Source organism: Protopterus annectens, chromosome 11.part0, assembly GCF_019279795.1.
Source record: "Protopterus annectens isolate FY-2018-M chromosome 11.part0, PAN1.0, whole genome shotgun sequence".
NCBI classification, from domain to species: Eukaryota; Metazoa; Chordata; order Ceratodontiformes; family Protopteridae; genus Protopterus; species Protopterus annectens.
Genome location: NC_056745.1, coordinates 1,199,236,565 through 1,199,259,688, shown reverse-complemented (window position 1 = coordinate 1,199,259,688; position 23,124 = coordinate 1,199,236,565). Strand labels below are relative to the sequence as shown.

Below are 23,124 nucleotides of genomic sequence, written 5' to 3'. Positions count from 1 at the left end.
TACGTTTAGCTACATCTTTGAACTCTTAAGTATTCCCCCAGAAGAACCTGCACACAGAGACCAAGCTATTTCCAAGGAGCTCTGGAGAAAGGCCAACAATACATTCTGGTTCTTTAAAGGACTGTGTGAAAAGTCAGTATTTCAGAACAAAGATGGGTTTTCTACTTCTACCTGTTTTTGGTTCAGAGAGGGACAAAAGACTTCCATCCCACCCTAAACCTTGCTGATCAGGTAAATATAGAGACCCTCAAGGGACACTAGCCCCTGCTGCTGCATGGTGCCTGGTTGGTATCACTGAACATGATGGAATCGTTTTGGCACATCAATGATTAGGGCTCATATAGGAGGTCCTTTTGATTAATTCTGGATGTGTACCACTTTAAGTAAAATATGCTGCTTCTGGACTTTCCTCTTGACCAGAGCATTTACCAAGGTATTGGCTGTGGGATTTGATGCTTTGAAGAAGATGGAGCTCCATGTGTTCCTTTAAATGGATAAGTGGAATTGGTGACCTTGTCAAGGGACAGAGGGCACTCCCATGGATTGCAATCTTTGAAGTGGACATAAACTGAGAGAAATCTTGTCTGATCCCATCTTAGAGGATATCCTTCACCGGTGTGAACATAGGCACTCATTAGTGAAGGTCACGCCTGAGATTGAGATGGCCCTAGAGGTCATACTCTTGACAGTCCAGATAAGGATTCAATAGAGTCTATTAATGGATTTCTGTGTCCTCTGGCTTTATTAGTGGCAGCAGTCTTTATGATGCCATTTATATATATCAGGATGTGGATGTTGCAGTCGACTATGAGTTGCCATTGTCTACAGACTTACCATTCCCTCATGGAATTTACTCCTAGTGTCAGACCCTGTTGCAAAGCACTAAAGTGTTGGGCAGTCTCAACATATTCACAGATCTCCACCATGGCCATTTCCCCAAATACAGATCATTTGAATTGGTTACACAGAAACATTTTCACAAAAAAGACCAAACTGCTTTCTACAGAATATGAAGTTGTCCTGCATCCCTCATGTGTTTGTGGGGGTGGGATTCCACCCACACTGCTTAATTTATATGTACACTATAATGGGGAAGAGGGCAAAATCATGTTTCACTGAAAGTGATTTTCAGTGTACCTGTTTCACACCATTGGCACTCAAACTTACTCCCTTCAGAGTCATCACATTCACATTCCCACCATCCTTCAGCTGAGTCTTAGGATTCCTGCAGCTGATGTGAGCTTCACTGCTGGTTTGGGACCTTATGTTGAGTTCTTTTGCCATAAAGTTCTGCATCCCAATCCCCCCAGCCCAGAGAAGGGGGATCTACAACATTGTTGTGGAGCTTTGTGCAGTTCTTCTGAGTTTAAATCCCTTGGAAGATTAGTTGCTGCCAAGACCTGTCCTAATTCAGTCTAAGAATCAATCCATTTTGTGATATCTAAACAGACAAGGGGGTATACAGTTAAAACTCCTGTGCAGAGAAGTGACACATGTCAAACAGTAGGCCACAGACATATGTATCTTTAACTCTCAGCAGTTCACATTCTGAGTGAAATAAGCATGATGGTGGACCCCGGGGTTGCGCCTCCAGTCCTTTACTGGAGCTGCAAATTCAGGAGCCATGACTGGGTGTGATCTCTGAACTATGGTGGAAGTCAGCCTGCTTAATACACTGGAGAATGCAGGCCTCATCCTGTTTTGCGTGGAGCAGCAGGGCATGATGGAGTTCACTTTGAATGTATTCTGTATCCTACTGCTAGGGAGATTCAAGTGTGTGTCCCTCCTGTCATTTCTTCTGATGCTGTGCCTCACTGTAGGTGAAGATGGTGTTCTACATCTCCTTGTACCTCTTCTCCATGTATTCTGAACTTCATGATGGATAGGCTTGCCTGTACTCTCTTCAGACCCACTAGCTTAGATGTGTTGGGAGTTTGTATCTTGGAAAACATTTTTTTTTTTTTTATAAACACTCTTGTGAAGGGAACCTTATTTGATCTTTCACAAGGATTCATTATCCCCATGCCCCCCCCCCCCCATTTCAATGTTGTGCCAGAGTTGTCCTGAAATTAATTTATTCATATCCCTGCCTTCTTCACCAGGATTTCACCAAACACCCTGGATGTGCACAAGCTCTGTCAGATTTTTACCTGAAGCAGCTGCATTAGTTTAAGAAGAAGAAGCAGGTGTCAATCACCTTTGCTCTGGGAATAGATGGCATTCATTAAGCAAAATCTTTGCAAGAAGATTGTCAGCTGCATTATCTTTTGCCATCAGGCATCTCACCACCCATTTCAAAATACTGCATTTAGAGTTCACTTCATTAGAGGCATGGCTACTTGCAATTCATGCCTAAATAATGTCTCTGTTGTAAATGTGTGGAATGGTTACTAGGTTATTGGTTTATATTTTTGTCTAGAATTACTGTGTAGAATACTCCAGAAGCTGATCTCCTCTTGGACATTGGTGGTTTAGGACCCAGCCTTCAAAGCCTTTCTTCTGTTGGCTGTTCTGTACCTCCTTCCTCCCTGCTGGATTTGCTGTTTGCCATTAACACAGTCATGAATACGCTATGCAGAGTCCCAGTAGAATAAGTATAGAGTTCTTCATAAGAATTGTTACAGCAGTGTATTAATAAGTAAATGGCACGTAGCCACAGGCAGATGTCAGTTTTCTTACTAGACTTAAAGGGCAGACTTATGTCCCTTATGTTGAGTTCAAGGCTGTATCCTAAGGGGTATAATAAAGGGTTTTCAATAAACATCTTCCCAGCCTCACAGTATACTCCACTTGTAACCCTCAACATTGCAGAGGTGGATCTCTTCAACCCTGTTTTAGTGCAGAGTCTTACAAATGATATCACAACTTTGCCTCCATCAGCCAATGCTCAGCTAGGGAGATCCTAAGGGCTCTGGGGTTCATGGCAACTATCCCAGTGCTCCCCTAGGCAGACTGCATATGAGAAAAATCCAATGGTAATGGTACCTGAAAATAGTTTGGTCTTAGCAATTTCACCCTCTGTACACTGTAATTCTCCTTTTACCCTGTCTCAGACAGAAATTCATACAGTGGAAGAATCAAGTGAAGCTTAACACAGGGCATCCCTGCACTCCTATAACCCCTGGCTAGAAGAAAAAGAAGGGAGAACCAATGATGTCCTGTGATGGGATGTATGTGGCTGTGAACAACCTGTCTGTGAACAACCTGTTTTCTGGGTGGTAAGGTCCTATGTTTTCTGTGCCCATCTTCACAGTTGGTAAGATCTGGTTCCTCCTTTCTTGTTTATGTACCACCTTACTATTGTGTTGTCTGTGAAGGAAATGAGGGCCCTCATCCAGGCTCTTCGTGTCTTTTCATATCTCTGAAACCAGGTATCCTGTGAGTGTTCACAGACAACACAATATTGGCACAGAAAGCCTAAGACCTTGCCACCCAGAAAACAAGTTGTTCACAGCCACATACATCCCATCACAGGACAGTGTGTTGACAGACTCTTTATGCAGGTCCTTGGAGGACTCTCAAGAATGGACCCTGAACAGACAGGTTTTCCAGGATATTCTTTACCGTTGGGGGATTCCTCAGATAGATCTGTTTGCTTCAAAGACCAATAAAGAGGTTCCACTATTTTGCACCAGGGACCCTTGCCCCTCAGCTTTGAGTACAGATGCTTTCACTTTTCAGTAGTCAGGGAAGCTCCATTATGCCTTCTCTTCACTCACTCTCATTCCAAGAGTTCTCCTAATGATCCAGAAAGGAAAAACAAAACTCTTGTTAGTGATTCCCTTTTGGCCAAGACACCATTGGTTCCCTCTTCTTTTTCTTCTAGCAAGGGGCAAGTACTATAAACTGACAAGCAAATCTCATCACACACCGTAAAGGTTACTGCTTCACCCCAAGCTGTCATTCATACACCTAATTATTTGGATGATAGTGTTCTAATTCCTTGCAGGCACTGTTTTTCTGAGAATGTTGTTAAAGTTCTCCAAGAAGCAATGAGACCCACTGTTAGAAAATCTTACATAGCCAAATCTCCTATTGTTGCCAAAGGAAGGGACAGGACCCAAACCAGTCAAAGGTACCTTCCATTCTGAAATATCTGTGTGAGCTCTTAAATACAGGTCTGGCCTATTCTTCCATCAAAGCCCACCTATCAGCCATATACACTTTTTTTTACCTCTCACTCCCTCACTTATGTCCAGATCTAAGGTCAAGTTATTTCTTAAATGGGCTCTACATCTTAGACCACATAGAAAGCCCATCAATCCTACTTTAGATCTCAACTTTATGCTGAGAAAGTTTACCTTACCTCCTTTTGAAGCAGCAACATCAGCAAACCTCAAATTCTGCACCTGGAAATCTATTCTATGTCTGGCCCTCACTTGAACTAGGAGAGTTTCAGAGCTTCAGGCACTCACGGTCACTCCTCCCTTTAATATTTTTCACAGATACAGGGCGACCCTCAAGGCTAATCTTTCATTCATGCCTAAAGTAGTGAACGAGCTGTCTCTCAACCAGGCCACAAACCTACCTACCCTCTTTACCAACCCATACATTTTGGTGGGAAAGGATATTGCATTCTCTGGACATTCACAGATATCTAAAATTCTAATAGGACAAAACAAAACCCATTCAGAAATATGATCAACTGTTTGTTTCTTTCATAGACTCTAAACTGGGACAACTGGTATCAACGTAAACTATTGCAAGCTGGATCTCTAAGGCTATTTATTTTGTCACTCTCTACATGGATGCCCTTACCCTCATGCCCTCAAACTCACTCTACCTGAGCAGTAGCAGCCTCTGGAGCTTTCTACAAAGGAGTGGATGCTAGGTACATACTGGAATCTGCCATCTCAGCATGCTTTTAGTAAACAGTACAGGAGTGATGCCTTTTCAAGGTTCAGTGCTGCCTTGGCAAGGTCAGTCCTATCTTGCCTCTTAGTCAGTTCTGCTGCCTTTTAACTAACCACTGTTGCTTTCCCTGTAGCTGTAGGAATCATTCATGTGTTAGGAGTACTGCAACAGTGATTTCAGACAGGACATAGTACAGTTGTTTAAGAACTTACCATAACAGAAGATGTCCTGTTGATCATTGTTGCAGTACCCCCCCTTCCTAGCTACACTTAATTTTCCCTTACTCTGTCTTTCTCCCTCAATTCCTATACATTGAGAAGCACCCTATAACAGAGGTAGCTTTCTTATCACTTCACACTATGCCCCTCCTATCTGACCAGTTTTCAGTCTCAGGAGTCTTCAGGTGTGGCTTGGAGATGGTCTGAGGAAATATGCTTGTACCTCCACTTATATACACCAACATTTGCCAGCTGGGGTCACATGTTAGTCATAGGGTACTGGGAATGTAAAGCTTCAGTCCCCTGGGTGGATGACAGCTGCAATAATCCATGTTTTAGGAATACTGCAGCAGGGATCGGTAGGACACCTACTGTTAAGGTAAGTTCTTACATGGCTGTACTTTCTAAATGTCATTCTATTCATCTGTTGCAGTATTCTTTACATGAGGGAGTTGCCTGCCCAGGTAACCACATGTCGGCCAGTATACCAAAGTCTTTTACTGCTGTAGGGTGTGTGATATGTCTCACATAGACAGCTATGGGACATAGCCCATTAAAGTGATGTACACACACACCATCCTCAGAACTTCTTTGCCCCCAGTTGGATCGCAAGTCTTGATGTTGCTGTACTGCTGGAATTGAGTTTTCTACTAAAGATAAGTGCCCCGTTGGGGAACCTTTTGTGTCTTTTGCTGCTGTATTGTCTTTCCTTACAGTTAATGTCATCCAAGAAAGGGAAGTGTGATTGTGGAAGACAGATTCCACACAAGGATAGTCACTTTCAGTGCTTTTTTGTCTTGGGCCCCACCACAACCATAAAAACTGTTTTATTTGCCAGTCATTCATCCCCAAGACCCTTTGTAGTCAACTTTCATCCATCACAATGTATGTAGAGAACCAGTGCTTGAAAATTCTTGCCAAAAGCATGATGGAGGGTTCCTCTGGCCCGACACTGAGCCTACCATGAAGCCGAAGGCCAAAAGGCCTAGGCCCAAAGCTTCAGAAGCGCCTCTCCCTGCGGATGTCTTTCCCGAGGCACATGATTGCTCGTAGACATGCTCTGCTTTGGATATGGATCCTCAGACCGAGCCTGCTTTACAGGCCACCTCGAAACTAGACACCAGCATGTCCAGGGAAGCCTCACAGATATCAGGTATGGATGTCCAGGGGGAACCAAGGCTTATTCTGTCAGGAAGGCCCTAGGGAATTACGCAAATCTTAGTGGGTGAAGAAATTGATTCAGATTTGCTTGAATGCAGGCCTACATCCGTACCCCCTCCCCACTTTACATTGGATGGACGTTCCTGCTAAGAAAAAGCAGAAAACCAAGCATACAACTCCTCATTAAGACACTCAGAAAGAATGGCAAAATTTTGCCCAAAGATTGTTCAAGGCATTCATGGCCCTGAGGCCTACCACTGGGTCACTTGCTCTTTCTCTCTCCTGGCCTACCTCCCCCCATAAAAAGGGTCAGACAACAACCTACTTCGGAGGAAGATTTTTTCCTCTGAAGATGATAGTGATTCATTAGCTGACTCTTCACACATTCCTTCCCAATTAGACTACACTTCCTCAGAGGAAGATTCCAATGGGACAGACTCCCCTATGGAGGAGATCTCATTTGGGGAAGCCCTTCTAAAAATGATTAGAACCAATTTAAATGGGACAGCTTTCAAATGTCAGAGGTACAAAAGTGGTACTACGATCTTCTACAGGTGGAAAACCCTAGGCCTTCAGCTATCCCATTGGTTATTCCTGCTTTCTTGGATGCCTTCGCTTCCACATCCCTACACTCTGACTCTCAACCACCAGCCCCTAAGAAGCCAGACAGATATTATAAAGTCCCTCAAGATAGCAAATCCCTATTTAAGGCTGGTGTGGTGGACTCCTCTGTTATCTCTGTAGCCTCTGATAGGAGTTTGAGGTCTCTTCCTTCCACTTCTTTCCTTCCCTCTGATAAGGATAGTGGGCTACTAGAGAGGTTGGGGAAGAAAATTTACATTTCAGCTACTCTAGCTTTCAGGGCTTTGAATTACCAAACCCATATGACTAAGTACTTCTTGGAAATTATGTCACAGTTATCAAAAATAGTATCTGACATGCCAGATTCAGAAAACAAAGCCTTGGCCTCTTCCCTAATTGCTGCATCTTCCCAGGTGGCCCAATACTCCATAAAATGCAGTTATGATGCTTTTGAGGCTACCTCCAGGGCTGCTGCTTCTGCCTCAGTGCTGAGAAGGTTTGCTTGGTTGAAGCTTCAACCCCTCCCTGAGGATATCAAGGTGAAGCTCATGTCCCAAAATTTCACAGGAACTACCCTTCAAAACAGGTCTTCGTCCGCAGTCAAACCTGGCCCTCCCAATCCAAGCCCTCCAAGAGGAGCAAGAACTCTCATCTCTTTTCAGCTACCTCCTCTGCCCACACTTGTAAGCAAGCAGCCTTTTCCTGACAGTGCAGGTTCTTCCTGACTCACCAGGACTCCCTTGCACTACCCCACTCTCCCTACACCTATCCCCATCCCTTCCGGCCTGGGAATCTATTACACAAGACAGCTGGGTCTTGTACATCATAAAACATGGATATGTCATGGCATGGCACACTCTGCCTCTCTTCAGGGGTATCCCACAATCACCAGCAGAACCAATACCCCTCTTCCCCCAAATATTGGCAGGCCTGCTACAACAGGGAACCATACAATCAGTGCCCACATCCCAAAAAGGAACAAGCTTCTATTCATGCATGTTCCTAGTCCCTAGACACATCCTGGACCTTTCCTTCCTAAACACCTTCCTAAAGTTGCCCTCCTTCAAAACGCTTACCTTTCAGACCTTGTTTCCTCTGAACCTCCCACAGGCCTTTCTAGCATCTGTAGACATCAAAAACACCTATCTACATATTCCCATTCATCTCAAGTTCAGGAAATTTCTTCATTTCTCTGTGGGATCCTGGCACTTTCAGTTCTAAGCCCTGCCTTTTGTTCTTTCTATAACCCCAAGAGTTTTCACAAAATGTTTAGCACCAGTAGTCACATTCTGCAGACTCCAGGGCATTCAGATTTTCCCTTACCTGGACGACCTCCTGTTCCAGGCAAACACCTCAAAGGAACTGCTGAGAAACCTCCATTCAGCCATTGTCATCCTACAACATATAGGATTCACAGTCAACTTCAAAAAGTCTACCCTCACCCCATATCTTGGGTGCAGATTCCAAACAGACAAAATGATAGTGTCCCTTCCACCTCAAAAGGCTCTGTTAGACCTTTCCAAAGATCCTTCCCTTGCATCACTTGTCAGCAAGGCAGTTTCTCAGAATCCTAGGACTGATGGCTTCCATCATTCCTATGCTGCCACTGGCAATACACCACATGAGGAAGTTTCAGTGGCTCCTGAAGTCAGTGTGGACACAACTTGCCCACCCTCTAGAATTTCAAATCCCAATCCTACCTTGCTTAAAGAAGGAGCTCCTATGGTGGATACAGCAAATATCCATCAACCCAGGACTGCCCATCCACCCACTGCCCTCAACTCAAGACCGATACACAGATGCTTCAGATACAGGCTGAGAGGCTGTGCTGGGCCCAGATACTGTTCAAGGACAATGGTCTCCCTCTCAGGAAAAAGATCACATAAATGTAAAAGAGATGAAGGCATTAATCCTGGCCATTCAGTCCTTTCAGTCCCTCCTCAACCCAGGATGGAGCTGGATCGCAACACAGAACATGACGGTGGGACTAAATCCTACCTCCTGTGCAGATTAGCCTTACAGGTTTGGGAGCTAGCCCTTCAACTTCAGATTCCTCGACAGGTGGTCTACATTACATCCCTTCCAAACAGAACTCTGTGGCAGACACACTAGCAGATCCACAACACAGGCCCACAAATGGATGCTTCACAGGGATGTGTTCCTGGACATAGTCCACCAGTGAGGTGCCCCTCAAGTAGACTTGTTTGTCTCCCTTCTGAACAATTTCCAAAATTTTGTGCTAGAGAACCTCACCCTCTGGCATGGAAAGTGGACACCCTAGCAATATCCTGGAAGGGGAAGTTTCTATATGCATTCACTCCCCTTCCACTCATTCCGAAAGTCCTGCTGAAGATTCAGCAGGACAGACCAAAAATCTTGCTGGTGACTTCCTGTTGGCCAAGACAACATTGATTCCCCCTTCTCCTGCACCTCACCAAGGGCAGTCATCACAAATTATCTCACAGAGTGGACCTACTCACACAACACAAGGGCTCCCTCATTCACCCACACTTGGCAAGTCTACAACTGACTCTGTGGGTGATAGAGCCCTGATACCTTTTAGACACCTAGTGTCTGAGGACATGCTTCAAGTCCTGCAGGAGGTCAGAAAACCCAATACAAGGAAATCTTACCTCTCCAAATGGAAAAGATTTTCTATTTGGCGTCTCTCTCAAAATCTGGACCCACTAACAATGGACTCCCTCTGGTTCTGTCATACCTCTGTGAGTTGCTCAGTTCTGGCTTAGTTTTTACATGGCTGTACTTTCCATTTCTTTCCATTCGTACAAAGGTTTATCTACAGAATAGGTCAGTTAATCCCTTTTTACTTTTTAGTGAATGCTTATCTCAGTTTAGTACTTCTATTTACACAGGCCTCCCTCCCTCCTCTGTTCCCCTTATTGCCATTTACAGGTGTTGTTTTTGTTTAGCAGATTACTGGGAACTTCTTCTGTTGCTGTTGAGGTTAGCCAATAGAGTGTACTGTTACTGTTTTCAGGGTACCATTAGCTTTTCTGTAATTATTGCTATTGGGTGCTAAACTTTATCATTTGCTGTTAGCTGTTACTTGTTATTTGATTGCTGTTTACTATGGAAGAGAAGAGGAATCATAATCAGAATTGCATATGTATTATGGAAAATCCCAGCAGCATTAGCACACTGGTTGCTTATAATGTTCTGGAGAGGCACATTTCAGTGAGGACTGCAGCATTTGTGCATCCTTCAAGCTTTAAACTAATTTAATACCAACATATTTTTACCGAATTGTTAAATATTTCTGCTTGTTGTGTTTGTCTGTGAATGTATTGCCATGTATGTTTATTTTTCCCATTGTTACATTCCTTTCTTGCCATTTTTCCAGTTCTAAAATGCTAGAAACAAGCTTCGCCCTTTCACTTACTGACCAATTAGCAAAGCTAGCGAAATGATTGTTCTGTATAAGTAAAAAACGGCTTAATAATACAAACTACCTTGGAATCACAAAGGTGAAACTCCGGAACTCTGAACTCCAAAAAAGGGCAATTCCAAAATCCTGGACTTACCTCCCTGCAGGATTTATAGTCATTCTTATTCTTGAGTCCAGAGCAGTATGGACGTTTGGGATTCTTTATTTTTCATAGTTTTAAGTTTTCAGAGTAGAGAGTTTCAGTGCTTCGGGTACACGATTGCCAGGTTTTTATTTATAAAGTATCACATCCAGTCAGGTTGTAATTATAGAAGACTAGAAGGAGCTGAGTGCAACACAGTAACGTTTTTAGGCACATATTACTTTCTTCTCAGTTCTAATGTACATTAACATGGGTAATAAAAAGACCTGGTTGTTGGATTGTCCTTACTTTTCAATGAGGAATGGAAACTAAGTTATAAAAAATTTAGTAGCATAGAAGATGCAAATGCATTCCCTAGGTGGTTCATTTAATGTGAAAACATTATTCACTGATGACACTATTGATATTGTAAAGGAAATTATGTTAAACAGAGTATGGATGACAACTTGAAGTAGTTGTTGGTGTAATAGCCACCTTTTGCCTTGCCTTGCCTTGTAGTACAATTTTCAGTCAACAGAACTGCTCAGATCTAAAGGTAGTACCCGGTAACCTTAGTGACTCACTATATCAGAAGGATCATTTTTTCACTGTAAAGCTCTCTTCTGTTAATTGCAGTTTACTCTCAGTAATGTTCAGAATGTTAATTGTATGTAAACTACGTGGAGAAATATCACTGAAGTTAACAGTCAGGAAGTTCAAAGTAACAAATGTAAATAAAAGTACATAATAGATACCATTTATTTAATTCAATACTGCTGCACATCTTTTCCAGAATTTTTGTTTAAATAAGTAGCAGTCTTGACTAATTTAATGTAATATAGTTGATAATTGCATTTTCCCAGGAAAACAAACCCACTGTTCATGTTGTATACTTCATTAATGGATGAAGAGTTGATCTGCTATGGAGATTCAGTTTTCAATAACCCTTAAGACCTGGGCACTGTGCGCTTGCTGTACTAAGTAGATAAAGCCTTCCCAGGCAACTCTTTCATCTCCTGCTACCTGTGATATCCTGCACCTCTTCCCACCATTTTCAATTTTGTCTTGCTGTTAAATGCAGTTGGTTGGCATTTGACCCCAGGCCATTTTTCGTAAAGTTTTGAGATCTGCTCTGCTCTTTTGGTTTTATGACTATAGGTCATTGTCTGTACTTGCCAGTCATGTTGGTCTTTTTTCTACTTTGCAGACTTTGTTTTTGCTGGTTGTGCTTTTTCTGTTACAATTAGGGCATTACCAAGGTCTGAGTCATTATCCTTTTTACTAGATTTGTCTCAGGGTATTGGCCATTTTTTGTCATTGGGTCTCTCTCTTCTAACAAGTTTGACTTTGGCAAACAAACTACTTGTGCCAACAGTCTTGACAGATGTATTTTTTTGTTTAATTTCAGAGGCCAGTGATTTTTGTGCTAAGGATATATAATACGGCAACTCAAAGCAGTTGTTAGTAGTTACAGAAGATTATGTGGACATTCTAAAGAAGGGAACCACAAAATCTCATCACATTGATTCCACTTACAGAACCTAATGCTGTCCCCTCTGGAAGCCCTTAAGTTAAGTTTAACAAAGTGTTGCAGATGATGAGGGAGAAGAAATTTCATGCAGCCTGTGTATCACACTGTCACCTGAGTGTTCCATTTTTAGATTAACATTATTGATTGTACTCTAAATGCAGCTTGGGATAATCTGGGCATGTTGAGCCATGTGTCTAAGAAAGTCAAACAGGATATGTAGTCCTCTGACAGGCTATGCTGTATAGATAGAGAACCCTAGGCCAGATGTGTTTGCCTCTGCAGCTGTTCTGAGGAGGAATTCATTTTCTCAGTATCATTGTCAGTCTCTTCATTCCCCTGGTAAGGAATTTAGGGCTGGACAGGCTGGGGAAGTAGGCTTTCCCATCCACCATGATGTGTCTTAAAACACTGAATTATCTCAATAATGTGTACCATTGAGGGCCTTCCAGATGGTTCTATGAAAACGAAGCTTAACAGTTAGGATTCCACATATTCCACTGGCAGCAACCGTATGGTGCAGGTGGCATTTAACATTGCTGAAGGAATTGCTTGGGTAGAAGGATCTGGCATAGTTGTGCTCTTGCACTCCAGGTTGCCTCTAACTAACGTCAGTGAGACTCTGAAGTCATGTTTATCGATGCATCCCTTATGGAAATTTTGCTATTTGTACCAGAATTTTGACAGATACCCCCAGAGCATGAAGGAGAAAGGGCAATCCCTTTCAGTCTCTCTGATCACCTTTCATTCTGCCAGGTAGACCTTTACTAGAATTCAAAGGATACAGAGAAAATTGCTTATCTAGTGTGTCATGCAGAACCCACAGCAGTAGGAAGCTGGTTTGAATCACTCCTCGCTTAGACACCAACAATTACGCTAGTCCATGAACTGGAGATCTCAGTGTTCCTGGGAGTTTGGGGGAGCTAAAAATACTGATTTAGAGAGGAGGTCCAGTGGTCATAGAAGTGGAAAAGAAAGACAATAATGGTAGATTTGTAGTAATAAGGGGTTGTTGGCAAGGGAAGAAGAATTACACTGGTATGTATTTATATTCCTTCAAAAACTGCTATTATGGAGCTTAAGAGAATTTGGGGAGAAATAATTAGCTTTCTGGGTGTGACCTGAAACCTAATTTATAGTAGTGAGAATGTATCAGGGAGACCTAGCTAGCAAACTATTAAAAAAGAGGATATGTTTCTGAAGAAATATGTGAGAATATTTGGAATGAGAGAAGTGATTTTTCTAGCAGAAGCTCAAGACAGAATTTAATTATTATTTTCCAAGGTAAAATAACTGGAGAGAATTTGTATTTCACAGGGGCACGGGTATTTAATTGAAGGCTTGGAAATGCATCCAATATCTATTTCAAATAATGCACCAGTAAAGACTAAGATAAAGATGCAGGGTAACAAAGTGCCTCCTTAGTTGTTAAAAAGAGAGGAATAGGATATTGGAACCGATTCAAAAATTATTAGGGAATGTAAAGATTTCTTCAGAAGTCAGTGTGATAAAATTTAAACAGAGTTTAAAAATATGGTAGCATTAAGAGAGATATGGGAGCAAAGTAATATGATTTATTTAAAGACTGTCAGTATTGCAGAAAAAAGATGAATTGCACAAAGCAAGGAGATGGGCAATTTCTGAATGCTATGGGGAAAATAGGTGGCCCTGGAGCCTTTACAAGCCCTGCCCATAGGATTACCTGGCATCATGCCACCTGACATTAATTCCCAGTGCTTCTGTCGACTAGAGCCACTGGAGTGATTCCCGGGATGAACTTTCTATTACCTATCCACTCATCAAGATTTCTCTCGAAGAGGGCCAGTGAGGTGCTCTGTTTGACATGTATGGGAAGTCTGTTCATAGCATGGACAGTCTCTGGGTTATGAAACTGTCCCTCCAGCATGTTCTGTTGATTGTGGTAATGAGTTTGAGGTCTCTGGAGTGTGTGGTGTGGAGGGATTGGGATTTCTTTAGATGTAGCATTTCTAACAGAGCTGGGTCAGGCATGGCTTTGTAAGACAAGCAGAGATCGCCGCTAAGCAGGCAGTATGAGATAGAGAATAGTTGGAGTTTTTTGAGTCTGTCCATATAGGACAATTGTTTAAGGCCTAGGATCATCATTGTGAGGTACTTTTTCGGCCTCTCCAGTTGTTGCAGGTGTCTAGTGAGGTACATGCCAAATGGGGCATTGTACTCGATGACTGGCCTAATGAGGGAAGAGAAGAGGGAGAAAATGACCTCTTTCTTCCTGGATGCAAAACGCTTAGTAAAGAGATGTGCCACATGGAAGGACTTTCTGACCACAGTGTCAATGTGGTGGTCAAAAGAGAGGTTGCTGTTAACCTGTGTTCCCAGAACTCTTATAATGCCTTCCGTGTTTGGTGGACTACCTTCGATGTGGTAATTCATGGGAACTAAGTTTTTCCCAAAGGGGATGACAACACATTTTTTGACATTGAGCTTAAGGCCATGGTTCTGACACCAGTCGTTGGTCTCAGTGAGGCCTTTCTGCAGGATGTCAACATCACTTGGGGAGTTAATAATAGCTCCCAACTTGCAATCATCTGTGAACTTTGTCAGCCAGAGTCCCTTTGTGTTGGCCTGGACTTCAGAGAAGTAGATACCAAACAGGAGAGGACCCAGGACCAAACCCTGTGGGACTCCACTCATGACTGGTCGGCAGTCTGACTTGGAGTCAGCTACTTTCACACTGTGGGTTCTATCTGTGAGTCAGTTTGCAACCCACCTAGTGATATATGGGTTGATGCATAACTTAGTGAGTTTTTCTATGATTCCTGAGCGGGGAATGGTATCAAAGGCCTTGGCCAGATCAAGGTAGGCTGTATGAACCACTTTGCCTTCATCCACTGACTGAGTCAAAGAAGTTGACCAGGTTGAGCAGGCATGATCTACCCTTCACAAAACCAAACTGTGTGGGATCCAGAGTTTGGAGATTTCCTATATCCCTGTTTATTATGTCCATGATGATGAGTTCCATAGCTTTGCATATCAGACTCGTCAGGCTAATGGGGCGATAATTCCCAAGGTCTGTAGTCACTCCTCCTTTGTGGAGAGGGATGACTGTAGCAGTGTGCCATTCTGTAGAGACAAAGCCTGAGGTGAGGCTGTGACTGAACAGGGCACACAGGTGTGTTGCCAGTTCACTCTGTAGTTCATGTAGAACACAGCCAGGGATACTGTCAGGTCCCATAGAAGCTGTATTCTTGGCCTTTGACAGTGCTGTTTAAACCTGTGCAGCAGTAATACTGAGTGCCTGGCAATCTACTGGTATTGTGATTGGTCCTTTGGGAGGGGAGAGAGGGTAAAGTTGGCACTGAATCTGTCGGCCAGTATATTGGCAATATCTATTGGCTTGGTATAGGAGATACCATTGTGCAGTAGCGCAGAGCAAATCTGGGTGTTGCTGTGGAGATTTTTTATGTAACTATAGAAGGCCTTGTGGTTGTCTTTACTATCTGCTGCAATTCTGTTTTCATAGCTAGCTTTTGAGGATTTGATGAGGGATCTCAAATTTTTGTTGAGGCTGATAATGGAGTTTTTCCAGTCTTGAGACTTCACCTTATTCCGCAACAGTTTTTAGGAGCCCAAAGTTAGCTTTGGAGAAGTTTTTCATGGTGGTTACCTTTGCAGGGTGGGGGGGGCATGTGGATTTTCAAGGTGATTATGAGGGACTATTGGGATAATATGCATGAGGTTAGAAAGGTTGCTATTAAGCAAGTAATATTTGGTCTCTTCAGGCCTCATCTTTTCTGGCCTGGCCCCCAGTGCCCCAATGCCATGCTAGGTATACCAGCTACTCTCCTACCCCCAACGTACTCCAGTATTTCTGGGGCTGGATGTGGATATTAAGGGTGTCCTGGGGGCTCAGCTCAGCTGTGTTTGTTTTGGGGAGTTTTTTATGCTCCCATCCCGTGTTCATTGATTGTGTCAGAGGGCAACTACCCTCTTTGGACCATGCCTCTCCTACAGGACTGAAAACAATCGCATTCCCACCCAGGGTGTACACACTCATCCATTCCCTGACAGTCCATCAGTCACACTAGCCACTAACTAAACCTGAGTCATCTGGGCTGTAGTCAAGGCTTTATCCCTCTATGCCACTAGAGTGGCCTTATGCAACAAATCCAGAATCTATTAGCGCAGCAACTTGAGCAGTAGAAAGTAGAATAGGCTGTTGCCAATGTCAGAGAGCCTAAGACAAGAAAAGTAACCCGAGATCCTTCGGAGTGTTACAGATATTTAGAAACTTTATCAAAACTGGTATAAACCAGAGGAATGAGGAACCAAGAAAAGGCACAAATGGAAATATTTATGGAAGATTTATGTGAAAGTTAGAAGAAGACAAGGTTCAAAAATTAATAGGTAAGATAGGAGGGGGATAAGGTTAAAATGGTGGTGTACAATCAATTTACAGAGAAGTCTTCTGGAACAGATGGCATTTCTGTTGCAGTTTGGAAGTTAGAAGGGAAGAAAGTAATAAAGTTACTTTATTTTAAAAGGAGGGAAAGTGCAAGCTTCTTGGAAGAAAGCTGTGGTGGTTGTATTACTTGCAGAGGGTAAAGACCCTTCAGAACCAGCTTTATGTAGCTCAATTTCAATTTTAAAACTTAATTATAAAGTATCTGTGTGTTCTAGCTATGGTAATGATAAATGTTTTGTAAAATTGACAGATGTACTAGTTAAATGTGGTTTTGTGAAGAGAAGGCAAACATTTGACAACAAACAAAACACTTATGATCCTGAGAGAAACAGAGTATTAGAAGATGCCACTATTGCTAGTGGGTCTTGATGCAGAGAAGGCATTCAGTAGAGTCAGCTGGGATTTTATGCATAGGGCAATGGTAGTGTTTGTGTTCCCTGTTAGAATAATAGGAAGATGTAGAAAGGGTCAGAGACAAGAATTAATGTGGGAAGGTTCCTCTCCCACAAGCTATGCGTGAAAAGAAGAAACTGACAGGGGAGTCCTCTTTCCCCTTTGTTGTTTGCTTTATGTTTCGATTCACTGGCAAGCAAAACAAGAGGTTCACAAATTCAAGGATATAACTTGCACAGTAATCAAGAAAAGTTAAGTTTTATTTTCAGATATAATTCTGAATTTGATATATCCAGAAAAGAATATTGCAGTGTTTTGCAACATTTTGAGAGAGTTTTGAGCCTTTTCATAATATAAAACAAATGAAGCCAAAACAAAGGCTGTAATGGTAAACCATGTACCCCTACATGAATTGCCTAATCAATACCCTTGGTTATGGGGACATGATAAGGTGGAGTATTTAGGTGTATGGAATTAAGGGATTCTCTTATGGCAGCTAAGGATATGTGAGAAGAGACTAAACAAAAGATAATACAAAAAGTTGACAAGTTAGATGTTCCTGACTATGAATGTGGATCGTAAGACATAAGCTTTAGAAATGTTTCTAGTCCGCTTAGTTTTATGTACTGGTCAGGCATATTTTTATCAAGCAGAGGAGAAAGGTGCATATCATAATTAATGAAGAGTTGAAGGAATTTATTTGGGAGGGATGGAGGGCAAGTGTTTGGTGGGATAACTTGTGTCTACCCATAAAACAAGATGGTTTAGGACTACCAGATTTGAAGGGATACTTTAGAGCTACATAGGTAAGTTTTGTATGCATGACACAAACATAAGTTTACAAATCAAAGTAGGAAGTATTGATGATGAGCTGAGGGTGAGTTCAAGAAATAGAGAGATTAAGATTCTGGATGCAAACTCTTAAGGAGAACAACAACAGTTATACAAATAATGTATTTAAAAAGTATCAGACAGTATTCTAAGAACTATGTCAACATGGGAAAGGAGAAAGGAGATTTTACCAATAGGGATGAGTGAATGTAATGGCATAGCAGATAGATAAGAGGAGGCTGGATTTATTGAAGAAATTTAGTAAAGGAACAAAAGGATAAAATAACTGGAGAAAGAAAATAGAGTGGCTTACCATCCTTTCTTCTTTCCCTATGCTTCCATAATTATCATTGTTTTTTATGTACTCTGTCCTACCTGTCCCTCCATTTTTCTCCACTTATTTATCACACCTTGATATTCCCATACTAATCTATCAAGTCACATTCTATCTGAATCACTTCCCTATCTTTCTCTTCCTCCTACCACCTCCTGTGACCAGTACTTTATCACCTTCTGATTCCTTCTCCATCTCCAAGTTGTCATCTCACTCTCCCTTTACTTTCTCAGCCCTCCTATAGTCATAGTAATTTCCCTTTGTTTTTTATATTTGTCTTCCATACATTTTGGATCATCTGCTACACCTCTCTTGTCCAATTTTCACTAACCGCTCTCACAGTACTTCAGACAACGGGTTAATAAAATCCCGTCTTCAAATTCCCCCTTTCTTTTAAAAAAGTCATATCCTTCCAGTCTGCTTTGTATTCCTATTGTGCTTATCTTATCAAATCCGCCACAATTCCTGCCTGCAGATTCAACTTTAAATTAGGAACTTGTCATCCCTCTTCTTTCTTTCTTTCTTTCTTTCTTTCTTTCTTTCTTTCTTTCTTTCTTTTTCTTTCTTTCTTTCTTTCTTTCTTTCTTTCTTTCTTTCTTTCTTTCTTTCTTTCCAGCCATACTCTCCCAGCCCACTCTGGCTTTATCCCCTCCCATATAAAATCTCTAAACATCTGCTTTACTTTTTTCAGTAGTTTTCTTCAGGCAAGTACCAAAAAGCCTGCCCAGCATATATGAATTCTGTCATGACAAATACTTTCAGTATCTGCACTTTCTGATCTAATGCCAAGTATAACCCTCTGAATTTCTGCAGCTGTACCTTAACCTTTCCCAAAATTCTATTGTATGTTAACTCTGTTGACTGTTCCACTTATTTTCCAACCATGTGGCCAGATATGTCATCCCTTTCTCCACTCTTACATTTTTCTCCTCTTTTCTCTGGCTTTCTTGTCTTGACTTCACCCTCACCATCTTTGTCTTTTCCTGATTAACTTTATACCATGAGATCTTCCCAAAATCCTTTGCTACCCTTCAAATATCTTCCTCATCTTGCTCTGAGTTCACTACTGTTAACAATACTTTATCTGCATATAACGTCAGTTTCTTCTCTTGCTCTCACCATTTGTGGCTACTAGATCTTTTCTTCCTAAGAACCATTGCTAAAGACTCCAGGTAAATTACAAACAGTGTAAGTCATGGGGCACCACTGTCTAGTCCCCCTCTGTATCTCAGTCTTACCTGAAAGACTTGCCCTTATCTTGACCCTTGTTGTACCCTTCTTATGCGCATCCCAACCAAACTCTCTGGAAAGCCCCTTCTCACCAGTAATCCAATGCCATCTAACCCTGTCAAACACTTTTTCAGTGTCCAAAGAAACCAGCATTAACTCCTTCCCTTCTCTTTGTTCCTCCTTCACCAGTAATAAAGTATTTATCAAATTGTCAGTTGTCCGTACCACAGACCCTTTTTGTTCTGGATGGATGATTTCAGCTACTACACTACCCAAGCTATTTATCAGTATCAGCAGGTAGCATTTATAACCATGATTTAAAATAGATATTGGCTTATACAAGGCCAGCTTATTAGAATCCTACTCCTCCTTATCTATAACTTCAATTAGGGCTTCCTTCCATGATATTGGAATTGCTTTTCCCTCTAAGATATTTTTAAACAACTTGACCATTCTCCTCACCACCTCATTCATACACACATCCACAACTCTAAGGAAAGTCCATTGGTTCTCTGTGATTTCCCCGTCTCCAACCTATCCCAGATTGCTAACAACCCCTTTCCCATAACTGACTCTGTCAACCTGTTTCTATCTTATGGGGTTAATTTCATGTCAGAGAAAAACGTAATGACTGAAGGATACCATGGTCTGAAATCAAAAGTTTGAATCAATACATTAATAAAACTTTCTGATTTCAGACCGTGGTGACCTTGAGCCATTATGTTTGTTGTATTTGTTGCTACCCTTGCTTTTTTTCTTGGCCTTTGTCCACTTGAGCAACCTTTTTTTGTTTTACTTAATTTCATGTCATCTGAAATCTCAAGAAACCCAAACTTTTCATCTTTCTGCTCTTGATGCCCTTCTGTCTCGGAATAAAACTAGTTTTAACACCTTTATTGAATTATAACTTGTGACATAAGCAAACTTACATTTATATAAAAGTAATCAAACCATATTAACAGGTTCACATTTACAAACATTATGCATCATGCAATTTGTTATATATCTTATAGTTTAGGCAGCATTACATAAATTATTATATTACTGCCTTCTTTTAAGCCACATTCATTCTCCAAAACATTTTTCTACTTGTATTGTTCTCACAATTTCCATTTTTTTTTCATATAATTTACTCCTATCCTTTTTTAAAGACCACACCTCCTGGTCTTTTATTGCTGTTACAATGTTCTCTACTCCAGGTATAATTGGTTTAGATTTTTCTAGCAATTGCTTTTCTGGAAGACAACAGAATTAAACTTAACAAGGCCTTACTATTGTCTAGGCAATTCAGATCCTGTATCCCAGCTGAAAAAAATAATTTCGTGAATTAAACTCATGTGCTAATCCAGTCGGGAATTTTTAAAGTCTGCCAACTCATTACACTCCCTATGTTCCCAGTTAACTCTTTCTTCCTCTAACATCTACCTTAGGAACAGTTCTGAGTCCCTTATTTTCTTTGCCAGTGGTTATAAATGTAATGCATATAATAAAGAGGAAAGTGTTTCTTCTGTTTAGCTTATCGGAGAGGAACCCTTCCACTTTAATTTTTTCCTCCAATTCCTCATATCTCCTAATTAACCTTATTATTGTATCAGAAAATGTGAAAATACAACTCTTTGATAATAATCTTAACCTCGTTCCACAATGTCTAACTTTATCTCCATTCTTTTTTCCTTTTCCAGGTATACGTGGAGTACCCACATCTTGATCTCCTGTTGCTTCAATCTTGTTACCAATACTTTAGTTGCAAATATCTTCTCTACAACAATTATTGTCTCACACAACTTTTAATCCTTGGCTTCTGTTGAATTGTTTGCCTAATCTCCCTCTTTATTTTATTTCAGCTTAAAATATCCTTCTTTTTTCCTTCTGGATGTTTCTCAACTCCTTTAGCAACTCTATCTTTCTTCTCTCCATTCCCTTTGCTTCCTGTTTTCCTTCTTTCCTTCCCTTTCTTGTAGTTCCTGCCACACTTGTACTATTTTCAGTTGCCAAGGATCACCATCCTCATCCTCTCATATCTTCCTTACAAGCCTTTTAACCACCCCATTTCCTTCTCATCTTCCAAAACATATGCTTTCACTCTCTGTCTTTCTAGACTTCCAACTCCCTCTCCCTCCAGTACTGCTGTCATCACATCATGATCAGAAAGCCACACTGACTCTTCTCTCAGTAATCTAGCCAAATGCTGATTTTCATGCATAGTAAACACTTTATGTATCCTGGACCAATAATTATGTTAACCAGAATAACATGTATAAGCCTGCCATAAAAATTCCCTGCAGAGTATCGTCAGAAATATTGGGTGAGCAAATGGGTGTAACTGAGGATTTTGAGCTGGGATACAAGATTTGGATTGCCTAGAGAAAGAATAGTGTACTGTCCACAACGAAAAATAAACACAAGTCTTGTCCAGAAGGATAGACCCCACAAATGAAGCAATAATACGTCCTGTTTATTAATGGATAAATGCGACAAACATAAAAAAACACTGATAACAGCATGTGGACTTCATCAGAAATCTGGTGAAGTCCACATGTTGTTATCAGTGGTTTTTCGCTCTTGATGTTTGTCACATTTATCCATTAATAAACAGGACGTATTATTGATTCATTTGTGGGCTCTATCCTTCTGGACAAGACTATTGCCTAGAGAAAGTAAGACCTTGTTAAGTTTAATTCTGGTGGCTGCATAAAAGCGATTACTCAAATATGGAAATCAAAGTCTAAGCCAACTCTATTTGAAGCAGTGAACACTGCAATGGAGAAAAAAAAACTACAAGTATGAGCTTTTGAAAAAGATAGGAGGAAATTACAAAATAAATGAAAATTGTGGGAGCAATACATGCATAATAATGTTTTGGAGCAAGAGTGAGGTTTAAGGGAAGGCAAGAATTGATCAATTTATGTAATACTGGATTGATGATAATTGTGTAAAAGAATATATGGGAAGTATAATGTTTGCAACTGTGAACATGTTAACATGGTTTGTTTTCTTTTATGTAAATGTTTTGGAAAATTTTCCAGTTTAAATTATAGCTTTCTGCTTGTGGTATGTGTTACAGCCTTTACTGTGTAGCTCCAAAGTATCCCTTTAAATCAGGTAATCATAAACCTCTTGTTCTTTTGGGATGATCATCTTATCCCAGTTGACTCTTGCCCTCTTCCCTTCCCAAATAAAGACTGGAATTTAGTGAAGCCTAAGAGGACAAAATGTGCATGTGTGTAGCATACCCAGTATTGCTGATCTCCATTTTCAAAATATTGATGCACTGTACTGTTTGCCAAAAAATGTTGGTGGGAGTAGTAGGAGACTGAAACACTTTACATGTTTCATGTGTATTCTTTTTTAACTGCAGACATTTCGTCCTGCTGCTATGGTGATTGAAAGATCTGCAGACTTTGGAAGAACATGGCAGGTGTACAGGCATTTTGCATATGACTGTGAGTCAGCATTTCCTGGAACTCCATCTGGACCGCTGAAGAAGGTTGATGACATCATTTGTGATGCTCGTTATTCAGACATTGAACCTTCAACTGAAGGAGAGGTTTGTACTTAAAAGTCTTAAATATAATTTATTGTTTATGCACTTTAGTAGTTCATGTTTTAACACTCTTGGCCTAAGTTACATATTGTCATTTGCAGTGCTGTGCATCAAAAATCTGAAAGGAAAAAAAAAATGAATGTTTATGTCATGAAACATTTCTACTTATAACATGTTAGTGCTGTACCTAAACAGTGGACTGGGAAGAAGGGATTGAGGTAGTAGAAGGTATACTCTGAAGGCAAGAAAATGATTTTCTGCCTCAAGTGCTTATGTCTTTCTTTGCAGACATCCTTTCTTAAGACTTTGTCCCAGAGAGGATTTTTTTTTTTTTGGGGGGGGGGGGGGTCTCTGTCTTGGATCATTCTTCAGTTCCTTATTCAATGCCTCATGTCCACTGATCACTTCCCAAGTCCCCAGACTATTTCTGATAGGACTGTGGCCAGCGCATTTCTTTAGCTCTTCCTGGGGATCTGGC

At 41.1% G+C, this 23,124-nt stretch overlaps 1 protein-coding gene across 1 annotated transcript in view; it reads left to right on the top strand.

Annotated features, from left to right (window-relative positions):
• Positions 1-23,124, top strand: part of LAMB1 (laminin subunit beta 1) — a 1,172,470-nt gene that overhangs the window by 327,399 nt on the left and 821,947 nt on the right. Inside the window, exon 5 of the mRNA XM_044088561.1 lies at positions 22,461-22,649. Within this exon, the coding sequence (XP_043944496.1) occupies positions 22,461-22,649 (189 nt within the window). The remainder of the gene's footprint in view (positions 1-22,460; positions 22,650-23,124) is intronic.